Source organism: Schistocerca serialis, chromosome 1, assembly GCF_023864345.2.
Source record: "Schistocerca serialis cubense isolate TAMUIC-IGC-003099 chromosome 1, iqSchSeri2.2, whole genome shotgun sequence".
Classification (NCBI taxonomy): Eukaryota; Metazoa; Arthropoda; class Insecta; order Orthoptera; family Acrididae; genus Schistocerca; species Schistocerca serialis.
The window spans coordinates 958,156,432-958,181,436 of record NC_064638.1 but is presented as its reverse complement, the minus strand read 5'-3'; the positions used below and the strand labels follow the sequence as shown (position 1 = coordinate 958,181,436).

The 25,005-nt window shown below is 44.3% G+C and overlaps 1 protein-coding gene across 1 annotated transcript in view; it reads right to left on the bottom strand.

Annotated features, from left to right (window-relative positions):
- LOC126452148 (uncharacterized) overlaps positions 1 to 24,779 on the bottom strand; it is a 701,717-nt gene extending 676,938 nt beyond the window's left edge. Inside the window, exon 1 of the mRNA XM_050091038.1 lies at positions 24,667 to 24,779. Coding sequence (XP_049946995.1) covers positions 24,667 to 24,779 — 113 coding nt within the window. The remainder of the gene's footprint in view (positions 1 to 24,666) is intronic.
- Between the last annotated feature and the right edge of the window lie 226 nt (positions 24,780 to 25,005).

Below are 25,005 nucleotides of genomic sequence, written 5' to 3'. Positions count from 1 at the left end.
TGTACCATGTTTCAAAAAGATTCAGCCGACTTCACACACGGTAAATTTTTACACACCGAAACTAAACGCTTACCTTGACGGCAACTGTAAGCTGCTGGTTCATGTGTTTGCCGGTGGGGGCATCCCTGGTGGAGATAGATCACTCGCTCGCTCATTCATTCATTGCCTAACGGGTACTAATAAGCGAAAATAAGGACGAAAGTAACTTTCGCATGATGTGTCACAGTGAAGTAACGTAGATCGACGAAACTTGGACCATAGATATAATTGCTGCACTATATTACAGAAGGTAACTGAAGGAAATACGCAATGAGACGAACAGAAATAACACTTTTGTGAAAGACAATAGTTATACTTTTCTCACCACGATTCATGATGGCCCCAAGAAGGGACAAGGACCGTAACAGAATGTGTGATCACTACTGGCGGCGCCGGCCGCGGTGGTCTAGCGGTTCTGGCGCTGCAGTCCGGAACCGCGGGACTACTACGGTCGCAGGTTCGAATCCTGCCTCGGGCATGGGTGTGTGTGATGTCCTTAGGTTAGTTAGGTTTAAGTAGTTCTACGTTCTAGGGGACTTATGACCTAAGATGTTGAGTCCCATAGTGCTCAGAGCCATGTGAGCCATTTTGAACCACTACTGACGGCAATGTGCGCGCTACAACGTGTTTCCACAGTGGCGACAAGGTCAGTAAGAAGTTCTTGTTGTAGAACGTTCTATTGTTCCCCAGTGTCGTTAGTGGTCTTTGGTGCATGTGGACGTGCTATAATACGTCTCCTGAAAGCATCCTACATATGCTCGATGGGATTTAAGTCGGGAAAAGGGCAGGCCAGTCAATTTTCCGAATATCCTTTCGTTCCCAGAACTCCTCCACCTGCGGCTGTTCGATATGGTCGCGCATTACCAACCATAAAAATTAATTCAAGGCCAAGTGCACCTCTGTAACGACGCACATGAGCGAGGAGTACAGTGTCAAAGTAACCTTGGCGGGTAGGTGTGCGTGTTCGAAGATCGGGATGTCAGTACACGAATGCAACATTATCTTTTCGCACACCATAACGCCTGGACCACCAAAACTGTGTTGATAATACTGGACGCACCCTCAAATGGCGGGAGGTGGGAACAGGTAATGTGCCCGGGGACAACGACGAATCGCAGTACCACACTGTAGCATTTCTTTCTATGTATGGTCCGAGTTTCGTCGAGCTATGTTACTTGACAATGACAGAGCATGTGAAAATTACTTTCGCCCTTAAGTTTTGCACACCAGTGCGTGTCGAGTAGCAAACAGCATTTTGCGTTCTTTGTTTTAACAGGTGCAATTCAGTTACGTCTGTGCGGTGAGCTTTTCGTCGAGAATACGACACTGTGTCTACTATAGCTTACGTATTAGACGACAGTACCAACAGGGAATATCCAAGATAACTCCTGTGTGCTTGGTCAAGACGTGGAGCACTTTCAGCTGAGCTCTTCACCTAGTCGAAAGAGTAGACGAGAGTAGCCGTTTCTCAAGCGTCTATATGGCGGGGCGTTGTTTGTATTTCGAAGCGTTCTTTTCTTCTGCACCTGCATCCAACCCTCAATTATTTATTGAATGTATTACTATCTTTGTCTACCTCTAAAGTTTTGCTCTACAGCACTCTCAAGTTTTATGGAAGTTACTCCTTGATGTCTTATGTCGTATCATGCTGTCCTTCTTGTCAATATTTTCCGGTTTTTCTCTCCTCACCAGTTCTACGCAAAACCCTCTCGTTTCTTATATTATCAGTCCACCTTACTGTCAACATTCTTGGACAGCTCGACACTTTAATTCCTTCGATTCTCTTGCTGGAATCAGTTTCTCCACAGTCCATCATCTACTTCTATACAAGAATCTGCTCCAAACGTACATTTTCAGATGTTTCTTCCTCAAATTAAGCGGAAGTTTAATACTACCAGACATTCCTTGGTCAGGAATGCCTTCTCTACCTCTGCTACTGGTTTTCTTGTGTCTTGTACCTATTTACTTAAAACGATTTAGGGAAATGACGGGAAACCCAAACAAGGAGACGGCCGGACGCGGGTTTGAACCGTCGTCCTCCCGAAAGCGAACACACTCCTGAACGTTTCTTTTATTTCCGTCAACACCTATTGATGTATAGATCGAACAACAGGGGTGAAAGACTGCATACCTATCTCATACACTTTTTACTCCGAGAGTACTTCGTTCTTAGTCTTCCACTGTTATTTTTTCCTCTTAGTTCCTGTACCCATCTTCCCCTACACTGGACTCTGTTGCTACAAGCTCATCATAAAGTGAAGTAAAGTAAAATCGTATCCACGAATTACTGGAAGGCCGCGAAGGAAAGGTTGATCCGCCTAAAAGGGGAAGTTTTTACTATCCCTCGTGGACGCAGGGTGAGGGATGTGTGTGGAAGTGTTTCCGTTAAGTGTAGGAGACTGTATTGTGTGTATGTATGTACGTGTGTGTGTGTGTGTGTGTGTGTGTGTGTGTGTGTGTGTGTGTGTGTGTGTGTCAGAGACAGAAGGGAGAGACTGAAACCCAGTGCCCCCGCGTAGCCTCTCACAGAGCACCAAGCGGCAGGCGAGAGTAACGTCTCCAGCTGACGGACAGATCGACATCAACAGCGCCCCATGCCCTCACTCACTGAGACACTGCGGAGATGTTTGGAATTGAATCCAGGACATTGGCGCAAAGACTGGTGATCAGGGACATTACGCCACCACCCTTCCTGTCCCCTCTGCTGTACAGCAAAAGGGAAAACTGTCAACAGCATTCGGCGTAACCGAACGGTAACTCATCCACGTACTGGCTATTCTCGACGGTGTTTAACTTCGGTAATATGACAGGAATCGGTGTATTCACCTCGGCAGGGTCGCTAACCAAAGCCCGTTGCGATGGTGATAAACAGCAAGGTTCACAGTGTCCTGAAATTATGCTGGGCGTGGAGATGGAAGATAAATATTTCCTTTAGTAATGAGGCTACGTTCTATTTATGTGGGAAAGTGAACCGCTCCAACGGAAGGATGTGGCTGACAAAGGACTCGCATAACCAGGTCGAGCATGCGTTTTGCGGCGTTTCCAAAGAATGACTTACGGTTCGTCCCTTTTTATGGAAAAAGCGTTATACGAATCACGTTCCTGAATACGTTGGATATATGACTTTTTCCACAATTGTGAGAACATGCCGGAACTTAAATTTTGCGACAAGATGGAACAACACCGCACTGGTATCTGCATCTAAGAGCATTTCTTAACAATGATATGCCTCCAAGATGGATATTATAGTTCTGTGAAATAGGATGAATAATTTGGGAAGACCCTATAATGTTGTTCGGGGTGCACTCAGCCTCGTGATGCCAAATGAGGAGCTACTCGACCGAATAGTAGCGGCTCCGGTCACAGAAAACCATCATCACGACCGGGAGAGCGGTGCGCTGACCACACGCCCTCCTATCCGCATCTTCATAGAGGATGACACGGCGGTCGGATGGTCCCGATGGGCCACTTGTGGCCTGAAGACGGAGTGCTATGATGCTGCACGCGTGACAGCGAGTGACCGTATCTTCCTCGTATTTAATAACGGTATTTATACCGTGCACTCTAGTTTCCGAGTGTACAGAACAAGTACGGTTTTACACTCTTCTGCAACGCTACTGTGTACTGTGGCACTCGTTCTCACATTCATTTCTTGCTTTTCCACTTGTTTAACATCTCTTTATAGCTGGTTCGCGAAAGAAATGTTTAATTAATATTATTACCGTAGCCACCAAGTTTACGCTGAACTGAAGGATTTAGTTTGAATTAATCGTTTCTGTTTTCGTTGTCCCGAATGTATTTCAGACCAAGTCGAGATGAAAATGTACGTACTCTTCTTGTTAAAGCAGTGTGTTACGCAGCGACAAGAGATTTTTTAGCGAACACTTTGATTAAACTAAATGATAGGGCTAAACACTATGCTTAATAGGCCCGAACAGAACTAATTTGTTGCTGCTCTTTAATTACTTAGTCCTCTGTAAACCTGTAGGCTGCATCGTTATGTCCAGATTCTTCGTAAAATCCCCGAAAGATGCCAGACTCTTTACAAAATGAACGTGATACGACCACCTTCAATACACGTATTGACTTAGAGCAACTGACATAAGTCATATACTCTTATATTCTTTCCTGTAACACCATGTAGTACTATTTGCACTTCTGGAGGGGTTGGTAAACGTTAATGTTGTTTATGAACACTCTTACGTTCGAAATACACGTCCACAACGTTACGCTTTGTGTTCGTACACAAACTCTTTGATATGAACTCAAAACTTCCTGGCAGATTAAAGCCACGTGCCGGAACGGAGATCTAACATGCGACCATTATCCCATTCCGGAGCACAGTTTTAATCTATCAGTAAGTGAAAATTCATTCTGAAACTGGAAAATTGTTAATGTCACTGTAGTCAAAGAATAGCTTATATGTTCCACAGCAATTTTCACTTACTTTTTTTTCTCGTTGACGTTATACCTCGGTCCCTTAGTTATGTGCGTGGATTTTCTGCTGTAGATAATGTTCGTGTCCTTTTACGATTGTTTGCTGTTGTACTTCATTTACTTTGTGTCGCAGTTATGCATACGGTTCCTTGATAACAACATAAGATTGATGTAGCGTATAATAATTAAGATGTTTTCAAAAAAGTGTGAAAACTGTTTTTACAAGGGTGATGAGGGAGACACTCTTCCTACGCGCCTGAACAGCACTGAGCGAATACCCTGTCAAACAGATGCGTCATGTGGGTTGCGTGAACCACAGGCGCTACGGAGCTACAACGTCTCGTGATTACTTTCCCTCTATTATTTTGTTCTTGAGTTTGCTAGGGAATAACAATATCCAATGCCTGTTCGTGAACACTTTTTCTTGTAGTGACGCGTAGGACAGCGCAAACGAACGTAGTTTTTCTCTGAAGCGGTAATGCATCTGAACAATTTTACGTTTCTTTTGAATAATAAGCCCCTAAAACCTCAAAATTGATTAATTATGATAAGATATAAATAAATAAAAAGTTGATCCTCTCCTTCCCCATTCTTATTTTCTTTTTCCGTCGCGTCGTTATCTTCGACCTACACGTATAAGGCATAAAAAAATACAGCTGCTGTCTTTTATCGACGGCAGGTATATATGCTGCTTAGTTCGAGTGACGCAGCGCATTAAAATTGTGAAAGACAACAGACACGCCCGTCCAGTACATAAATTAGACTGTGACTTCATTAGAAGCAATATCACACTGGAGACGACAGACTCAACTTACAATAAATGAACCTATGTGAAAGCAAAAGAAGTAAACCCTTTCGTGTAGTTTGAGAGAGTAAAGTTTACAAATGTTTTAACGAAATGAAAAAATTAATTTATTTCTTGTTCGAAAATCAGTATGTTACATCATTAAAATGATTGATGCCCCATTCCAACATTCGCTGTTTTACGCATAGTACGACTCAAAAGCTACTTTGGAATTTTAATGTGTTATTACAACTGAAGCAAGGAAGAAAAAGAACTTTTGTTGGGTTATGTTATTCCCAATCTCAGAAAAGTTTCTTATGTAGATGTTCTAGGTGATATCAAGTGTTTAGCGCAATGACGCCTGCTACAGAAATCAAGCAGCGTGTTGAATGGTTTATTCAGGCCATCTCTGACACACAGGTGCAAAGGAAGACATAATATTGGAAGAAACTATACTCAACGCCCCCGAGACACGATACACTAGTATACCTTTTCACTCACACTGAATGTGTGCGCGCGTGCGAATCGCCATTCTAGCCCATAAAACCAAGGTGAAGGTCATCCAGCTTAAATGTGGGTGGATTTCCAACTTTCATTACACAAATCTCTTCGAGGGGTCTTTCAGAAGTTCCGATCCTTCGAAAACGATTACAGTCTGATACATAAAAGTTGCCTATGTTGCAAGCGCTGAAATCTGATCGGAAGTCATAGATTATGTAGTTTGCTTTAGGTACCTTTGAACATTTAAAAGGAAAAGTCGTTTTCAGAATCAGTGGGATCTGCTGAGAATCCACGTTTCACGTATACGACGCGGTAAACAAAGTTAGCGCTTGCATTTTGGGCACAACCAAACCGCTGACTGTTAGGGAAGTGGTACGGCGTAGTGCTAAATTGAATGTGTCTTATTGTTTAATAGCTTATCGTATATTTAGACATACCTTTTTCACACAAAATTAATTTTATCTAGTATCTGGTTGTATTGCAGCTGCATCCTAACCGAAGTTGCCTGAGAAATAGCCAACAGTCTTTTTCAACAAGGTAGAGCAGTATGACAATGGGCGAAGACTCTGCGAGATGTCGCGAAACAGACGCTTCCAGAACGTTGGGTAAGCGAAGGTAGCACTATTCCCTTGCTTCCTAGGTAACCCGTATCGGGTTACCCTGAGGCTTTTTATTATAGGAGTTTGGCAATGATGAAGTTTTCGATTTGCCTGTGAATGCAATGATTTGAAGAAAACCAGTTATACCACCGATACATTTGATGCAGTCATCTTACGTCGAATGAGGATGAAGGTGGAATGTAGATCAGATGTGTTTGAGACTAAAGGAGAGGGAATCGTGAGGGTCCGAATCAAATCAATCAGAAAACTGATGACCTCAAAATTTTTTAAATATATTTAAAAATATTTTTTAATAGCTTCAGTGTTATAATACAATGAAATTATGAAGAGCACATTTGACGCACAGTGAAAAAGACGCTAAAGTCTCTCAAGCTACCGCATAGTCGCGAACAGAACAGTGATCCAGAAAATACAGAATAAATTTGTTTCCGTCTATGATCACAAACTTGTTGGGGACCTCAGACTACCAGTTTCGGTCAGCAACGATCATCTCCATATCTGCAGCAAAATATGGGGGAAAAAAAACAGAAATACAACTAGTGGATTGTCTACAGCTTAAAAAATAAAATAGGCCATAGTGAAAAGTATTACTGACATGCACGTGAAATTTATGTGCTCTAAATAAGTCGAGGCATACTAGTTTTAAAAACGTGAAAACGTGTCCTACGTAATGGTGACAAAGTGACGTCGTCAAAGTATGAACACAAAATCATCTCAGCATCGTCGCGCTTCTATAAAAATATATAGTATATAATAGAGTCATCTTGTTAAGAGCGGTACTGTTCAAAAAATAAACTGCCGTACAGTAGCCACAAAATGTTTGTGTCGCAAGCTCCTCGGACGACATTTCTGTACGTTTACATATATTCTTAAATTGTATAATTGTACGATGTAGAAGAAAAAGATGAATGTAATCGGTGAAGTCTGTAGTGCACTTACCTGACGTATAAGCCATTAGAGTAATAAAAAGCAATAAATTAAAACACGACATAAATTAGCTAGTTAAAAAGGAAATAGTTAACTGACAATAATTCTGATAAGTTCATGTGGCGAATTTTAGGTAAAAATGTAATGACATACATAAGAACAAGCATACGGAGTTCGAAGAATAATAATAAAAATCATAAAAATACGGAGAAAAGCCAAATGAATGAAAGCAGGCTGTAGTAAATAATCAGTGCTCTCTGTTGGCGTGACCGCCAGAATGCCGCATAGGCGAGAAATGATCTGAGGAATTTAACTGCCAGAGGTCCCTCGTACAATGCGACACGCCGTTCCAGGAAAAGAATGATAAAACACTATATCATACAATTATATAATTAAAGAATATGTGTACGCCTACAGCAGCGACATCTAGCGAGTTTGCGACACAAACATTTTGTGGCTACTGTACAGCTGTTTGTTTTGAACAGTAGCGCTATTTACAAGATGACGCCAGTATATACCGTATTTTTATACATGAGCGACGTTCCTAAGTTGACTTCGTGTTAATCCTTTGACGATGCCACGACGGCTCCATTATATTACATGTTTCTGAAACAAGTGTGCTCATCATATTTAAAGCACTTAATTAACACACGTATGTCAGTATCACTTTTCATTAAGGCCTGTTTTACTGTTTTAAGCTGCCAACAATCCCCAATTGTATTTGTGTTTCCTGCAGATCTGAAGGTGATCATAGCTGACCGAAACCGGTAGCCAGAGGACCTAATAAGTTCGTGACAATAGACAGAAATAAAGAAATTTTAAGACGCCCGCATAACCATAATATCAATAAACAGTTCCACCCCCTTGAAATAATCTTTTCAAATTTGAATTTCCGACTATGGCCAAACGCGTGTGGACGACGAGAAGGAATACCGTTTCCACAAGGTAGAAAGCTGCGCTTGCTGGAGGTGCGTCAATGATGCAACATGCGGCGCCCGGCTGGCTCACAATGGAGCAATCACGACCGGCATTTTCATTGATTACGCGGCCGAGAGCACTTAACGTCTCGTTGCGACTGTGCGATACGGGCGCCGAGTGATTGTTTTCAGTGCACGGCTCCATTCACTTTAACGAGGCCATCCTAGCGAGGAAGCGGGCCGGGACAAAGGAACCATTTGCCTTGGGAGAGGCGGAGGGAAGAGGGGCCAACACGTGCCCCGTGGCACGCGCGGCAGAAAGCAGGCGGCGCTGTTATCTGCTGTCTGCCCGCTTGTATGTCATCCGTGCAGGTGCACCGCGGGAGCAAGTGGGGCTGCCCACGCGGGCCGAATTCATAATGCAAGCTCCTTGTGTGACGCCGTTGTGTGGCAGATGGAATGCCTGTCCTCTAGGACCAACAACTTCCTGCGAAAAACACTGGTCACTGCCTCATAGCTCCGCACTTTTGTTAATTTCCGAGACTAAGTGAATAAGGGAAGTTAGCTTTAGTTTCATCAACAGCGATGGACAGTAGAGGCGAATCTCGAACTCGGTTCGATTGCGTTTCCTTTGCTCAGACGCTGAACAGTGTACTACATAAAAGCGTGATCTAGAACTTTCTACACGCAGGCTACGTGTTTCGTGATTGGGTACGAAATGAGTTTGTCAGAGAGCCGAAAGGTGCTGGCTGTACGGACTGATACGCAAAGACGGCGCCTCCTAAATTAAAAAAAAAGGAAAAAAACACCGAAATAATTATAAAGTATGACGAATCTTTGGTGAGCCTTCTATAGAGTCATTTTTACACCTCTTCAACTACTATTCGGAAGATTCAATCTCCTCTCTCTCTCTCTCTCTCTCTCTCTCTCTCTCTCTCTCTCTCTCTCTCTCTCTCTCTGTCTCTCTCTCTCTCTCTCTCTCACACACACACACACACACACACACACACACACACACACGCGCGCACACGGTTAACTTATTGAAAATCAGAGTATTTCTACCAGCCGCCTCAGCCAGTGGCATTTAGCGAAATAAAATTACTATAATCACTGAGGAATTTTAATTACAGCATGATTTAAACAAGGCAGTAACGTCCCATGAAAATACGCTGCTGTCACAATGAAAGATATAACAAGGAAGGTATTGCCAACACTGTATGATTCATTTGGCAGTGTCTCAGTAAGCGACCTTCAAGCTTACGCGTCCAGTGGTTCTACAACAACATAGAAACCTACTATGAGATCATTTTATAGGAAAGAGCATTACAAGGTCCAAAATCTCATAACCCTAAAGATAAGAGATCATCTCTTCCTAATTTCGCGGAAACGGTGGTAAGGTGAAAGAAAAGGAGAAACAATAAAAATGAAATCCCTTACCATCAGTCAGTTATGACCCCGTATGGCCGATATGTCAAGTGCCAATATCGAATTCGGGGCCAACTGAACTCGAAAGATACAATCACAGTGAAATTGACCCTACTGACAATAGATTATGTCAGTTCCCTTTGTATGTGATGCAGCTGATGGAACACCCGGTGTGGAAGACATCAACGAGCTGATAAGTCCTGAACAACATCTCAGGAAGGTTTCTCATTATGAATGCATCCGCTCCAGTTGTATTTGACAAATCCTTTATTTGAATAAATTCGTACGGACGACCCGGGTATCAGGATGTAACTCCAATCTTCATGGGCTACAAAAAACAAAGTGATCCAAGAGAGATTCTACATATGATTAATTAACATTAAAATGGTCCATACAAATGTTAAAATCGTGTCATACCTAGACTTAATACGAGAAAATCGTGCCAGTCATTTATGCCTTTATTCTACTTTCTTAAGCCCACTAGACCACTTGCAAAAAGGGCATTCCTGGCCAAGAGAAGTTTAGTAGTAGCAAACATAGGCCTTCGTTTCAGAAAGAAATGTCTGAGAATGTACGTTTGGAGCACAGGGTTGTATGGCAGTGAAACATGGACTGTGGAAAACCGAAGGGAATCTAAGCATTTGAGGTATGGTGTTACAGACGAATGTTGAAAATTAGGTGGACTGATAAGGTAAGGTAAGTAATGAGGAGGTTTCCGCAGAATCTACGAGGAAAGAAATACATGGAAAACACTGACAAGATGAAAAGGATCTCTTGAGACACCACGGACTAACCTCCTTGGTATTAGAGGGAGTTGCGGTGGGTAAAACCTGCAGAGGAAGACAGAGATTGGAACACATCCAGCAAATAATTGATGACATAGGCTGCAGTTGTTACTGCGAGATGAAAAGGTCCGCACAGGAGAGTAATTCGTGACGGGCCGCCTCAAACCAGTCAGAAGACTGACGACTGAAAAACGCCCATGCAACATGTTTAGTCGTTCGCAGTTGTTTCATACGTTACACTAGGAGTGGCTATTTGCTGTTACATTCATGGTCATTGTCGGATAGGCCCTGTTTAACCGGTGTGGTACTCGTTGACTCGGGGAACCTTTTCGTGACTCACCCGCGCGGGACCTCGCATGCTACTTGATCAATTTGATGGCTATTTACATGCCTGGTACGATTTTCTCGTACACACTCAAAGTATGACTGATGTTCACTCTTATATGGACCCTTTTAATATTAATTAATTTTATATACTTAATCCCTTTTGGTTTCCGTTGTTTTTTGTAGCGCCTGAATATCGAACTTACATCCTGAACCAGTGTCGTGTTTATGATTTTACCCAAATAAAGGATTTATCAACTATAACTGGAGCGGAAGTATTCTACACGAAAAAAAATTTAGCAACAACTGCAGATGTTCCCCAAGGAGCATATCTCAAAAACAATGGAGAACAATATCATGCTCACTATAGGTACACCCCAAGTCTTTTCTCCTTGAACCTCCAGAGATTATGTCGTTCAAGAAAACGCAACTCTTCTTCTCAAAACAACACGCTTTTCGACCGGTCGGGTGTTATTATTTCGTTACTCCATCCGTTTACAATTTCTTGTCCTTGCGAGTACTAGAAGTGTCCTCAAAGCAAATCCTACATGCCTGTCTCAGTTAATGGGTATTTTCTCATTTAGCGCTACCTCCATTTCTGGAATAACTCTGTCGTACCATTTGTCTTACCAACCTGTATCTTCATCTGGTAAAGCTTTTCTAGGCATTCCTTGGTATTCTCATTCTTTCTGAAATACCTTTATTCAGCCTCATTTATAACACACATATGCAACACTTCATTTCAAAACTTTTTTGCGACATCATTGAAATGCTCTTTATTTGAATAATTAAGCATGCAGTACACTTCATGACAATTCGACGTTTTTTGCATGTCGCCCACAGAGTCTTGCAGTTTTAACGGGGAGCAGTGTAGTAGCTAATCGTCAGCAGTGGGGAACGCAAAGCACATAGGAACTTCAGAACGTAAGTACGCAGTACCTCAGTGTCGCCACTAAGCAACAAGAGTGGAAAATTGTCTGTAAAGAGTGTAAGTTCTGAGTTTCTTGCTGTCAGAGATCTGCTGCGGAACGGATAACAGGAGCATCACTGTGTGAGACAAATGGCGCGGCAAATTGATATGTACTCAACAACTGAAGTAGGTGGAATGTGCGATTCTTCTGGGCGAATCGTCTACATTGCACACAGATGCGTCGTGAAATTCTGGCGGTATGTGGTCCAAATACAATGGCGCTTCCAGTCGTTGCGAAATGATGCCAACAGTTTTAGTCAGGCCACACAGACGTGATTGATGCTAATCGAGATGTCCATATGCGATTTCCATATCTTTAGGAAGCTGGAAGAATGACTGGGGAAAAAGAGATTTTTGAACTATGAGGATGTTCACAGAGCGGTTCTGGAATGGCTCCGTGGCCAAGAATCGCATTTCTGTCGTCGGGTAACTAAACGATTGGGAGACGATTGGCTACAGAGACTTCGTCCCTATATTGAAGTCACTTTGAAGTGTAGTGCAGCATTCAATAAAAGTTACGTGGCCTGTCATGACAACGTGTAATCTACTTTCTTTAAGTCTCCTCGTAGATGTGAATGAAATTTGATTTACATGAAACATAATTGCTGCAGGTCTCTACAGCAAGGGCGACAACAGAAGTACACTGGCACTAGCGATCACATCGATAAAGTGCGAAGTTCATAAAGGAGTGGAGAAAGAAGTCCTTCGAACCATGTGTTGTGAGGAAGTGAACTGTGGGAGTCCACATACAAAGGAACGAAGTATCAGAATATGGCACAGTCGTTTGATGAACGAAGTAAGAGCGTATGAACTGCCAGACCAATTGTGTGATTGGATTGAAGAGTTCCTAGATAACAGAACACAGCATGTCGTTCTCAATGGAGAGAAGTCTTCCGAAGTAAGAGTGATTTCAGGTGTGCCGCAGGGGAATGTCGTAGGACCGTTGCTATTCACAATATCCATAAGTGACCTTGTGGATAACATCGGAAGTTCACTGAGGCTTTTTGCGGATGATGCAGTAGTATATCGAGAGGTTGTAACAATGGACAATTGTACTGAAATGCAGGAGGATCTGCAACGAATTGACGCATGGTGCAGGGAATGGCAATTGAATCTCAATGTAGACAAGTGTAATGTGCTGCGAGTACATAGAAACAAAGATCCTTTATCATTTAGCTACAGTATAGCAGGTCAGCAACTGGAAGCAGTTAATTCCATAAATTATCTGGGAGAAGGCATTAGGAGTGATTTAAAATGGATTGACCATTTAAAATTAATCGTCAGTAAAGCAGATGCCAGACTGAGATTCATTGGAAGAATCCTAAGGAAATGCAATCCGAAAACAAAGGAAGTAGGTTATAGTACACTTGTTCGCCCACTGCTTGAATACTGCTCACCGGTGTGGGATCCGTACCAGATAGGGTTGATAGAGGAGATAGAGAAGATCCAACGGAGAGCAGCGCGCTTCGTTACAGGATTATTTAGTAATCGCTAAGATAAACTTCAGTGGCAGACTCTGCAAGAGAGACGCTCCGTAGCTCGGTACTGGCTTTTGTTGAAGTTTCGAGAACATACCTTCACCGAGGAGTCAAGCAGTATATTGCTCCCTCCTACGTATATCTCGCGAAGAGACCATGAGGATAAAATCAGAGAGATTAGAGCCCACACAGAGGCATACCGACAATCTTTCTTTCCACGAACAATACGAGACTGGAATAGAAGGGAGAACCGATAGAGGTAGTCAAAATATCCTCCGCCACACACCGTCAGGTGGCTTGCGGAGTATGGATGTAGATGTAGATGTAGAATATTAAAAAGTAGATGAACAGGTGAGACGGGCTAATTACATTCAGTGCTGAGATACTGCTTCAGCTGTGCTCTGTAGTTACCCAGTTCGCCTGCAATGAGCCTGAGTTGGACGTACTACCTTCCTTGACTGCACGAGTGCATTTGGTCACGGGCCGCCGCCGGCACTTGCAACGTCTGCGTCAGAGTCCGCGTCATAAAAGATGCGCCTGCAGCACCTGCAGTTCAGTCTTTACGAGTGGCGGCGTCGTCGCCGGCTGGTAATAGCAGTCCGTCAACCAGGACGTGCCGCGCAGCCAAGTACTCGCTGCGGCACCGCTTGGGGTCAATGTCGTTAACCTGCAGCGGATAGCCTCCATCACCCCAGATGTGTTTCATGCATCCTCAAAACAAAATATGGTCCGCCCATACGGCTATTAACGCCGGATCCGGCACTCTACGTAAAACATCAGGAATGAACCTCCTACATAATAAATCAGCGATGAACCTCGTCATCAGCCCCACGTGACGCACCGTCCTAGCCAATCAGTAAACAGGCCCTTCTATCTTGTACTAAAAGCTGAAGCGAGGAGACAGCATGTGCTCGAAAAACACCAGTGCCCTTCTAAAATGATGTATACAGGATGACCAAGCAGCCTTTACTGCTGGGATTATGCAGCGTACAATGCCTTCAGACATCATGTGCAAGATTTTCAAACTCTCTCAGTCACTACATGTGAACTACTAGTCCTACAGAAAAAAGTGAACACGACCTTTTTGCTGGAAATTTAATGTAGTCAGGTTATGCACAGGAATACGTTTTTGCTAGAGGTCGTAGTTTCTGAATTAGTCAAAAAAATGTACAAAAATCTCCTTCAAATGCGTTTTCCTTGAATAACTTGAAAACTGTGCCACCTGTGAAATCAAATTTCCTACAAAAAGGTTCTGTTCATGTTTTCTTAAAGTCTAATATCTTGTGCATAGTGAGCGAGAGAATAGGGAAGTCTTGCGGGTGGTATTTGAAGGTGTTGCGGGCTGCATAACACCCACTGGTAGGGGCAGCTGAGTCACGCTGTATATGCAGCGCCAGCGTGTCTTAAACACAGGTGGCGTGTAGTTAACCGCAGGAAATTGCGATTATAAACGTCTAGCGGCGGAAGCAAGGAGTTTTGATGCGTGTGTAAGTGACACGAGTATTTCGTAACGTGATTATAGTCAAGTTTTGATCTGTAGTAGTAAGCTGGTCCATCAACGTAATTTTAATGATTTCGTAAGTACACAGTCGCAATAACGTGATGCAGTGGCAAATATTCGTGTCGTATTTAAATCGGTGTACCTCAGTTAATCTAAGTTTCGCCATCGCCACACTTCTATCGGGGATAGGGTGAATTTTCTGGAAATTGTAAGGAATTTTATATAAAGCCGCCGTCCTTCGTCAGTAACAAAACCAAGGACGCCCCTATTCTTCATGGTCATACGACACACATTCGCATTATGAAGATTTAAGAAATTCTAATAGTTGCCGAAGATACGCAACAAGCAGAAGCAGAAGCAAAGAACGCAAACTATCTACGTTGTTGTATATCCGGAAACTCACACTAGCCAAATTTGGCCGCAAAATGGATCGCAGATGCAGAATCGAGTGGGAAATCCAGAAAGAATATAATGGGGTATTTTGTCGGGAAAATATACGTTGTCACATCAGGGTCATATAACGATCGTGGAGCAAACTACGGAGTTCGCTTAGGTTACTCCAACAGTAGGGTACGAAAACTATTTCTGGTCACAGCTTTCACTTTTTCTGTTGTACAACTGTATGTACAGATCACGATTCCCTTGGACTTACAATCGTGAGCTTTCGTGTAAATAAATGATGAATGCGATTTCAATGTAGATCACAGGTCCAGTTTCCCTTCTCTGCATATGAAACACAACAAATATGTTGTGTCCAAATGCACACAATTCGCAATGAATGCAATAGACAACTTGTATCTTTTTTCGTGTGATGCGACGAGAAATAACATGCATCCTAAATCCTCATCAATAAATTAAATGAAATAGACTCTGTAATATCGATGATTTAAATATGTTATCGAGAACGTTGGATGTAACACTTGTGAGGAAAAAATGTGTGTGTGTGTGTGTGTGTGTGTGTGTGTGTGATGCGATACCGAGGTTCAGAGTTGGTAGCGTACACATTTGGACCAAAAGAGGAGGAGGGAGTGGGGCGAGGATGATCAGTTTAAGAGAACTACTCCGGATTAAGCTTCATGTGATTTTGGAAAAACATAGTACAGGGATGTGCTGTCAGCCTAGACTCCCGAACACGAATAGGTAGTTGTAATGCGTTTTTACCCAAACAATTACCTTAATGGCAGCACATTTGAGGCTGATAATTAGCATCTCTCCGCTTGTTCCAAGTCTGTTATTAGAGAGAAACAGTAAAGACGGTAACGAAAGAATCTGAAGTGAGCAGTTTGATTTAGACCGTAATGAATATCGGAAAGTTATCTAGGTAAAGGAAGGAATATTTGGGTTTAGCAGGCCTGAAACTCCCATGGTATTAGAAACATAGCAGAAGTTCGGAATACAACAAGAATAACGGGACGAGTGGGCAATAATTCCAACATCTGCTTTAACAGTGGAAAACCCCCATCAGGATGGACGGACCCTAGTCAAGTCGAACAAGATAAACCGAGAAACTTAACCTGGTACTAACTAAAAAAAGTTCGAGAGCAGACTGGATATTTGTTTCAACGTTCAAGCCGCTGGCAGCCCTATGGGATATAAACACAGAGTAATTGGTTACATCTAGCGTACACTTGAGCAGAGATTAAGCGCAGAATGATAACATCGTTAAGTGTTTCGATAATCTACTTTGTGAGCCCACGCAGCTAATTGGACCTTGTTAGCGCTAATCTGCTCGGTGCAGAGAGCGCGGGAACTTGGCCGTAAAATCTCAATAAGATAATCAACTTAGGCGAAATTTCCGTCGCTAACGACGGATAGCGAACAGGGGATCGCGGAAGTACCGACGCGACCAGGTGCGGCGCGTGTGATCCGGCGCAGGGATTATGTCAGGGAGTGAGTCAGCGGCCGCGGGGACTCACTCCAGAGATTAATGAGCGCGCCGCGAGGACAAGCTCTAAAAATATGCACCTGCGGCGGCAAGGACGGAGCGTTACACGCGCTGAGAATAACTTATTCTCTTCCCTGTCTGGAGCGCCACCTACATCATTAAAATACTTATATCGGGTTCGTGCGGAAGTTGGTAGTTTTTCCGTAACTTTAGTAAACACAATAGATACACATAACAGAGACTTTATCATCGGTAATATATCTCCTTCACTATTTACAACAGTCTGCCAACGCTGAGCCATGTTCGGAGCGCATTTTCATCCGGAGAGGAAGTTCCTTGAAGGTTATTTGATAGCGGGAAAGGTGAAAATCTGAGGGTGCCGGATCAGATGGATAAGGTGGGTGCGGAATGACTTCCCATCCCAACCGAACCCCTGTATATTGTTTTCTGTCAGTCTAGCAGAAAGCGGGTGGGCATAATCGTGCAATAGCTTTTCTTCACGCAGTCTTCCTGGTCGTTGTTCTTGGACTGCTTCTGCAAGACGTCTCATTTGTCGACAATAAATGTCTGCAGTGATTGTTACACCTCGGGAAAGCGATTCGTACAACACCACACCGTCGCTTCTCCATTCAGATGCATAACAGTATCTTTTGTGGATGCGCGCGGGTCTTTGTACAAGTAGTTGCTTTGTTTGCGCTCAGCTGTTAGCATAAAGACACCATTTTTCGTCACCAGTAACGATACAGGACAGGAATTACCGGTGTTGTTTAAAAGCTAATTGATGCAGACCAAGCAGAGATGCTCTTACGCCCTACCGCTGATTTCTGTGATTTTGGCTTAGAGCATGCCGTACCATACACCCGATTTCTCAACCGTCTCCATTGCATGCAAATGTCACACGATCGTGGAACGGTCGAAGTTCAACACAACTGTCAGTTCTCGAGTACAGTGACGTGGATCCTTCCGGATTAATCCGTTTAAACTATCTTTATTAAACTTCGAAGGTCTTCCTGAGCTTGAAGAGTAAAATTAAAAAAAATGGTTCAAATGGCTCTGAGCACTATGGGACTTAACATCTGTGGTCATCAGTCCCCTAGAACTTACAACTACTTAAACTTAACTAACCTAAGGACATCACACACTTCCATGACCGAGACAGGATTCAAACCTGCGACCGTAGCGGTCACGCGGTAGGCGCTACAGTCTGGAACCACGCGACCGCTATGGTCACAGGTTCGAATCCTGCCTCGGGCATGGATGTGTGTGATGTCCTTAGGTTAGTTAGGTTTAAGTAGTTCTAAGTTCTAGAGGACTGATGACCTCAGAAGTTAAGTCACATAGTGCTCAGAGCCTTTTGAACCGTAACTACTATACTCTGTTGAAAACTTCTTCACAATTGAGGGCTGCGTAGGAAGTAATGGGGTAAGGCTCACGCTGAGGCATGACACGCTTGAAACCGATCTCGCGAGGCCTTCACCAAGAAACTCACTTCTCGCCTTCAGTATGCTTCAGCTTCTGGCTACTTGCTGTCCTCTGGATTGCTGGTTGCTCGTATTTGTTTTCATTTATTACGATTGCAGGAGCTATTTTTCTATTTTTCGTTATTGTTGCGTCCTCGCAGTCTTTCTCGGCAGGAAGTCTGAGTAAAATCTTGGTTTTCGAGCCGCGTCAATTAGAACAAAACATGCGGGCTTCCGTTGGCTATGACCGCCATCGTCGTCAGGAGTGCAGATGATGACACCATCCTGATATCGCTTCACGGAAAAAATGCACTGCAGCCGTTCGTTGATGCCATTAACGTTGTCCATCCCAAAATTAAATTTACTATCGAGATGAAGAAGGATGGCAAGTTATCGTTCTTGGATATTTTTGTTGAGCGAAAGGCAGGAGGTCGGCTTGCCCGTTTAGTGTACAGGAAAACATCGCACACTGACCGATGGTTGAACGCCGATAGCTTTCATCACCCTGTATACAAGAAATCGGTCCTGTATACGTTAGTACACATAGCACAGATGTTTCTAACGACGACAACCTACAGCCTGAACTGTAGTCTTTGAGAGACGTGTTCAGAGACAATGGTTATATCAAGGGTGACATTGCAAACGCTTTCAGATTCACCGACGAAAGGCGCCTTGAGACTCGGCAGAAGAGGCCGAGCCGGCTGCTTTCCTGCCATACTGTGGGGCAACAAGCACCAGATTAGGACGTGTGCTAGAGAGACACAAACTGAGACCAGTGTTCCGACCCGCCCCCAGGATATGAGACGTGAAATGTGCTACGTCCTGTTAAAGACGACATAGCTCTTCGTGTGCCCGTAGCCCTTCGTGTGCACGATGTCCCTTGCGAGTGAGGCACCTCTATATAGGTCAAACAGTTCGCACGGTTGCGGAGCGTTGTTCCGAGGAGAAGTGACATGTTAAACAAAGAGAGCTTCACAAGTCGGCCATAGCTAAGCATTGTCTGGAAAACGGACACAAAATACATTCTGAAAACACGATGCTCTTGGCTCATGCGTCAAAATATTTGGATACCGTTATAACGGGCGCGGTTGAAAGCGGATTAAACAGCAACAATTTTACCAGAGCTTTGTACATCGAAACGAAGCAAAGACGTATGCTTAACACTTGTAGGGAGATGGGGGCGGCAGTCTGAAACGTTACGGCGACCCCTCGCGCTACTTACGTCCCTCTGTCGGGCGGCGGGCTACCGTTGTAACGAGCTGCCCGACACAACTGTGCAAGCGTCGTTTCGTCCCTCTCTTGGTTGTGACGTGCTGTAGGGGATGGGTATGAGGCAATGCCAGGATGGAAACGGGGGGAGAAATGTTCAACAGATCTTCAGTTTGTCTTTGTTTTCGAAGCCCAGTTGTCTTCTGATCCGAAGTGGAGCCTGAAACGGAGACTTGATCTTCAATACCTCAGGTCCCATACAGGTGGTGGAATGGGAAATACTGCAGCACTCCCTCGACTAGCTTCCGGAAGCGCGAGGCATCTGAGATTGGAGCGAAAAAGAGACTGGATGAAGAGTACCCTATCCACTGAAATTACTTAAGGTTACACGGAAACTATCTAATCACCTCCTCCACACATATGTGTAATAACGACAAATCTCTTTCGTTTTTATTTCTATTCTTTTCTAGATTCCTTCTCTCTCTCTTTCTATCGTTATCTGTACCCAACCGTTACTGTTAGTTGTTAAGGTGTAGTTCTAATGGACAAATCAGTAGTAGGTTATAGCAGAAACTAGTCTGTTGTAACACGCATTGAAATAATCTAGTTCGCCGACAGGTAACGAGTCACTAGGAACATACACAACTGCTAAAAAGTGCAGCACCATCAAGGGCTGTGTTATATGCCACTCAGGTACAATATGTGCATACTGAAGAGTTGTAGCGTTAGTAATTCATTTGTCACAGTCATCGGACATCAGATAATGCTCAGGAGTCCTCTCTGTACACCCTTTGTTTTGACTGCAGGCAGTAGCTGCACTGAGATTAAAGGGGAACAGTGTTTGTAACACTAATTATAGACAACAACTATACCCCACCAGCGAGTACGTTCCCCTGTTGAACAGCTTCAGCCATATGAATGTGGTCCCGTTGTGCGGCTTGGGGAAGCTGGATGGAGGTATCGACGTATTGCTGCACCTGTTGGGCACTATCTATCGGTGGTGAGTCGCTGCTTTCGACAATGGCCTGTGGAAAATTCTCATGCCTGTAGGCCAGGCTCTGGACGTTCACGCAGGACATACGCACGTCAAGATCGACGCGTTGTGCGAGCAGCGGTGGCCGACCGAACGCCTTCCAGGGACGAAATCCGGGCACTTGTTACACCTGATGTGTCTTCAGGGACCACTGTGAACCGTCTGCTTGCAGCAGGATTACGATAATGACTGCTTTTGGCCAGGCTGCCTCTGACACCCCTGCACTGTCAAACATTGCTAACCTGGTGTCGTGAAAGATTTGACTAGACAGTGGAATGAAAGTATGTCCTGCCTGTATGTGAGTGATCAACATACACATGCATGGGGTAGACGTGGTGAGCCGCTCACTCCAGAGTGTATTTGCTCACGATACACAGCCCCTACCACATGCTTATTGTGGAACGAGGGGAGGGCGGCCAACAGTTACAACTCGCGGTTCCATTCGTTGTTGCTGCAGGGTAAAGTAACCAGCAGCCGTATATTGCACAGGCTATGGTCCCGCGCTACTGCCATTTCTTCGACGAGAAGGTGATGTGTTTTTTCACCGGTATAGTGTGCATCGACGTACGGCTGCTGCTGCGCAACGTGCTCTTCGTGGCGTGCAACAACTGGCCTGGCCAGCAAGATCACCGCATTTCTTGCCAACTGAACGCGTATGCGACACTAGCTCACTCGTCTTTCAGCGCCTGTAAGAACCATTGCCGAATTGCAACAAAAGCGCAAGACGCTTGAAACAATCTTTCGCAAGATGCCGTTCGGAACCTTTACGATCGTTTGCATGCGAGAGTACACGCCTGCGCTGCCGCCAGAGAGCGGTGCCATTTGTATCGATGCAACTGTTTGGCACGCTGTACTGTGACATGTATGTTTCATTTGGTTTGAATATGTTATCATTTACTCCTTCAGTGATGTACTACCTGATAACTCACTTGCCACTAAGTGAAGAAAAAAAAAGTTCTTCTTTTGAAGCGAACTAGTCAGCGAGCCATTTTCGTACATTTTCATAGGAAGAAGGCTGGACAATAAGCTGCAAGATCGATTCCCTGACCGGTTTTGCTGTGTGTGATGGGGTGTTATCATGGAGCAATATCACTTCGTGTTGCCTTTTCCCATATTCCGATCGTTTTTCACGTAATGCTCGATTTAAATCCATCATTTGCTGTCGGTAGCGATCAGTGTTAACGGTTTCACCAGGTTTTAGGAGCTCATAATAGATGACACCCTTCTGATCCCTCCAAACACAGAGCATTTTCTTCATTCCAAAGCGATTTGCTCTTGCAGTGGATGTCGATGGTTTGTCTGGATTCACCCCTGATTTACGAAGCATATGATTCTCACTAGTCGATGGAAAAACGGCTTTCGTTTGTATCTGGCGTGCAGCATTTCACAAGTGGTCTTTCGATTTGCTTGCTGTCTTTCATTCAGACCATGTGGAACCCATTTTCCCACTTTCTACGCCTTTTCCATAGCTTTCAACCGAAGAGAAACGGCTTTCGGCGTCACATTCAATGGTTCCGCGAGTTCCTGTTGAGTATCATCATCACCCAATAAGACCTGCATTTCGTTGTCTTCGAACTTTTTAGTTTGTTTCCTGCGCTCGTCGTTTCTCGCGTCAAAATCGCCACTTCTGAATTTTTGAACCACTCGAAACACTGTGTTTTCTCAAGAGCATATTTGCCGAAAGCCTCGAAAAGCATTCGATACGATTCTGCAGCAATTTTTTTCAAATGATCACAGAAAACCAATGCTGTCCGCAAATCGTAGTTCTTAGGCACAAAACTCGACATGTTTAAGGGCTTGAAACAGATACCGATGTACGGAAATTCGGTTACTGTGTGTTGACATTCGTCGTCAGCCGGTATAGGAAGCAGATGGCGTTGCAGACGCGATCTCGCGGGCCCTACACTGACGGCTGTCACCGTCTACAGGGAAATTCCGGTTTCATACTTCTACACCTGGTAAATAGTGTAAGAAATGGCAACAAAAATGTATACTTCCTTTACACTGCTTTATTCAAAACGTAATGTATAAAGGAATGGTCCCTACAGTTAAGTAGCTGGTGGACCATCAAAAAAGAAAAAAAAAAACAAAACGTAAAGATGTAATGCAAATGCCGTTGTTCCTTTCGAACAGGATTTTGTTGATGGTTGCGTTGCTGTGTGATTTGGCTCTGAAACTCGAAAAGCTTCTGCTGTTCCGATTTTACTTTGGTACGTTGTACGTGATGAGGTCTTCAACCCTGAAGAATGTTGTGGAAAAACGATTTGCGTGGTTCACAAGAATTTTTTGGCAGCAACACCAGTCAGGTAAAGGCTTCGGACAGAGGTGTGCGATGAAGGCGGCAGCAGCAGAGTAGCGATCGCCTGCGGTTTGGAGAACACGGAATGGGCGCCGGCGGGAGGCAGCGTGGCCCCAATTGGCGGCCGTTCGGCGCTGCCCGGCGGGCCGACCGCAGGCGCCACGACCGCAAAAGCGCGCCCGCCGACCACAGCGCCGCTCAGACTCGCGAGTGCGACTCCACCTCGTCTAGGGTTGCACTCCGATGCGCCGAATCTGACACGTATCTGCTCGCCTCAACAGATCGAGACAGACCCTCGTGTCTACCACACACTCTCCTACTTTCAGAGGATAAACACTCTACCTGGATTATCATCAACAGCCCGCATCTCGTGGTCGTGCGGTAGCGTTCTCGCTTCCCACGCCCGGGTTCCCGGGTTCGATTCCCGGCGGGGTCAGGGATTTTCTCTGCCTCGTGATGGCTGGGTGTTGTGTGCTGTCCTTAGGTTAGTTAGGTGTAAGTAGTTCTAAGTTCTAGGGGACTGATGACCATAGATGTTAAGTCCCATAGTGCTCAGAGCCATTTGAACCATTTTTATCATCAACATGTTCAAAAACTGGTTGGATCCGCCTGGAACACAAGACTGTCCATCTTCTCCGGTATTTGCAATATCTCTCTGTCGCTACTATGACCCGGTCGCCTCCTGTCTTCCAATTGGTTTTCTCCACTCCTTTTGTAACACATCATTCCCAGCCGCAACTGCGTGCTCGTCATGTTCGCAGCTGTGAACGCCAGTGCTGGTTTCCAATATCCGGTAAAAAGGGCTTTGTTCAGCATAGAGTCAATCTTTCCATAATCTTTGTGGCCTGCGCCGAATACACTGGCTTAAGGGCTTCTTACTCTCCACGTCGTCTGGTATTTTCCAGCACCCTTTGGGCAGAAACTTCTGTCTTGGCAGGAAGCAGCGCTGTCGGTGGAATCAACAAATAGGCAATGAAATTTTCTCACTGTAGCTACTACGTCTGACTGGATGAAAAGCATGAATGTTGAAACAATTTCTTGGAGAAGTCTGTAGCTGGCGAAATCGAGAAGTCCGTCAGAGGACCTGGTGTAGAAATTGCATGCCCTCTGAGACAGAGGCGTTGTTTTCGACGTGAAAATCCAAAGCCGGGAATAAGTAATCACTCGTGATCAACAGAACTGTTTCTCCCAGTATGTAAAACCGAGAAAAACTAAGGTGGATTTCGTGAAAAAAAAAGTTCAAATGTGTGTGAAATCTTATGGGACTTAACTGCTAAGGTCATCACTCCCTAAGCTTACACACTACTTAACCTACACTATCCTAAGGACAAACACACACACGAATGCCCGAGGGAGGCCTCGAACCTCCGCCGGGACCAGCTGCACAGTCCATGACTGCAGCGCCTCAGACCGCTCGGATAATCCCGCGCGGCTGGATTTCGTCGCAGGTGTGGATTTCTAGTTCAATCATTTCCTATTTTCTAGGTGAGTCATTCATTTTAGACAGTGTGCACACCGTCACCAGACAGAAAGTTAAATTGTGGAACTCAGTAACTACGTGGAAGGTGGCATTTAGTGAAAGAACTTGGTTATGTTTCTTGGTAGCTAATAAATTACATTTGTTTCCGTGGAAATCTCAGTAGTTATTTTGTGCGATATTTTTCCTATAGCCTTTCAACCGTGTTGCAGTTTCGTTGTTAAAGTAACTGAAGGAAGTTGCTAGGGGCCGTTTGGAGCCGGTGTATTGTCAGCAGAGTACATGTTACAGTCCAGCGGTCGGATCTCGGAATTTCCTGAGAACAATTAGGTAACCGTAAACCTTTAACTATTGGCTCTGGAGTAGCCAGTTCAAGCCTGTCTTGAGGGTCACAGCGAGTCTGACGGACTTTACTTAGATTAGTTTTGCAATTTTAGCATTGCAGTCAATTAAGACCGGTAAGCCAACAGAGGTTTCCGAGTAAATATGCGGAGCAGTAGGTCACGTAATTTGTCCTGAGATCCACACATATCTAATAGTGCATGCAGTCGCAAGTGGGATTTAATGTGACGCAACGGAAGCACTGAGGACTTACCAAAGGAACATCTCACTCTCAGCTGCTTGTCCCTTTACTTTCTCCTTGGTCTCTCGTCCTCCATCTCGTGCATCGTCCTGCAAGGATCCACACTCTTCACATTCCCACACCATTTTCATCTTCTTCCCTTAAATCTTTTCTCCCGCATACATTAATATCTCATCGCTTCGTTTTTTGTTACCAATTCAGTTTCTCAAAATCTTCATTTCATTTGCTCCAACCTTGCTTCCCATGTGCTTCATGATCCAGATTTCCACAGTGTACAACTGAACTGATATATTATATGCTAACACATCACCTTTTTAGTTTTCTGGGGCCTTCTTTGTTCCATATCACTTC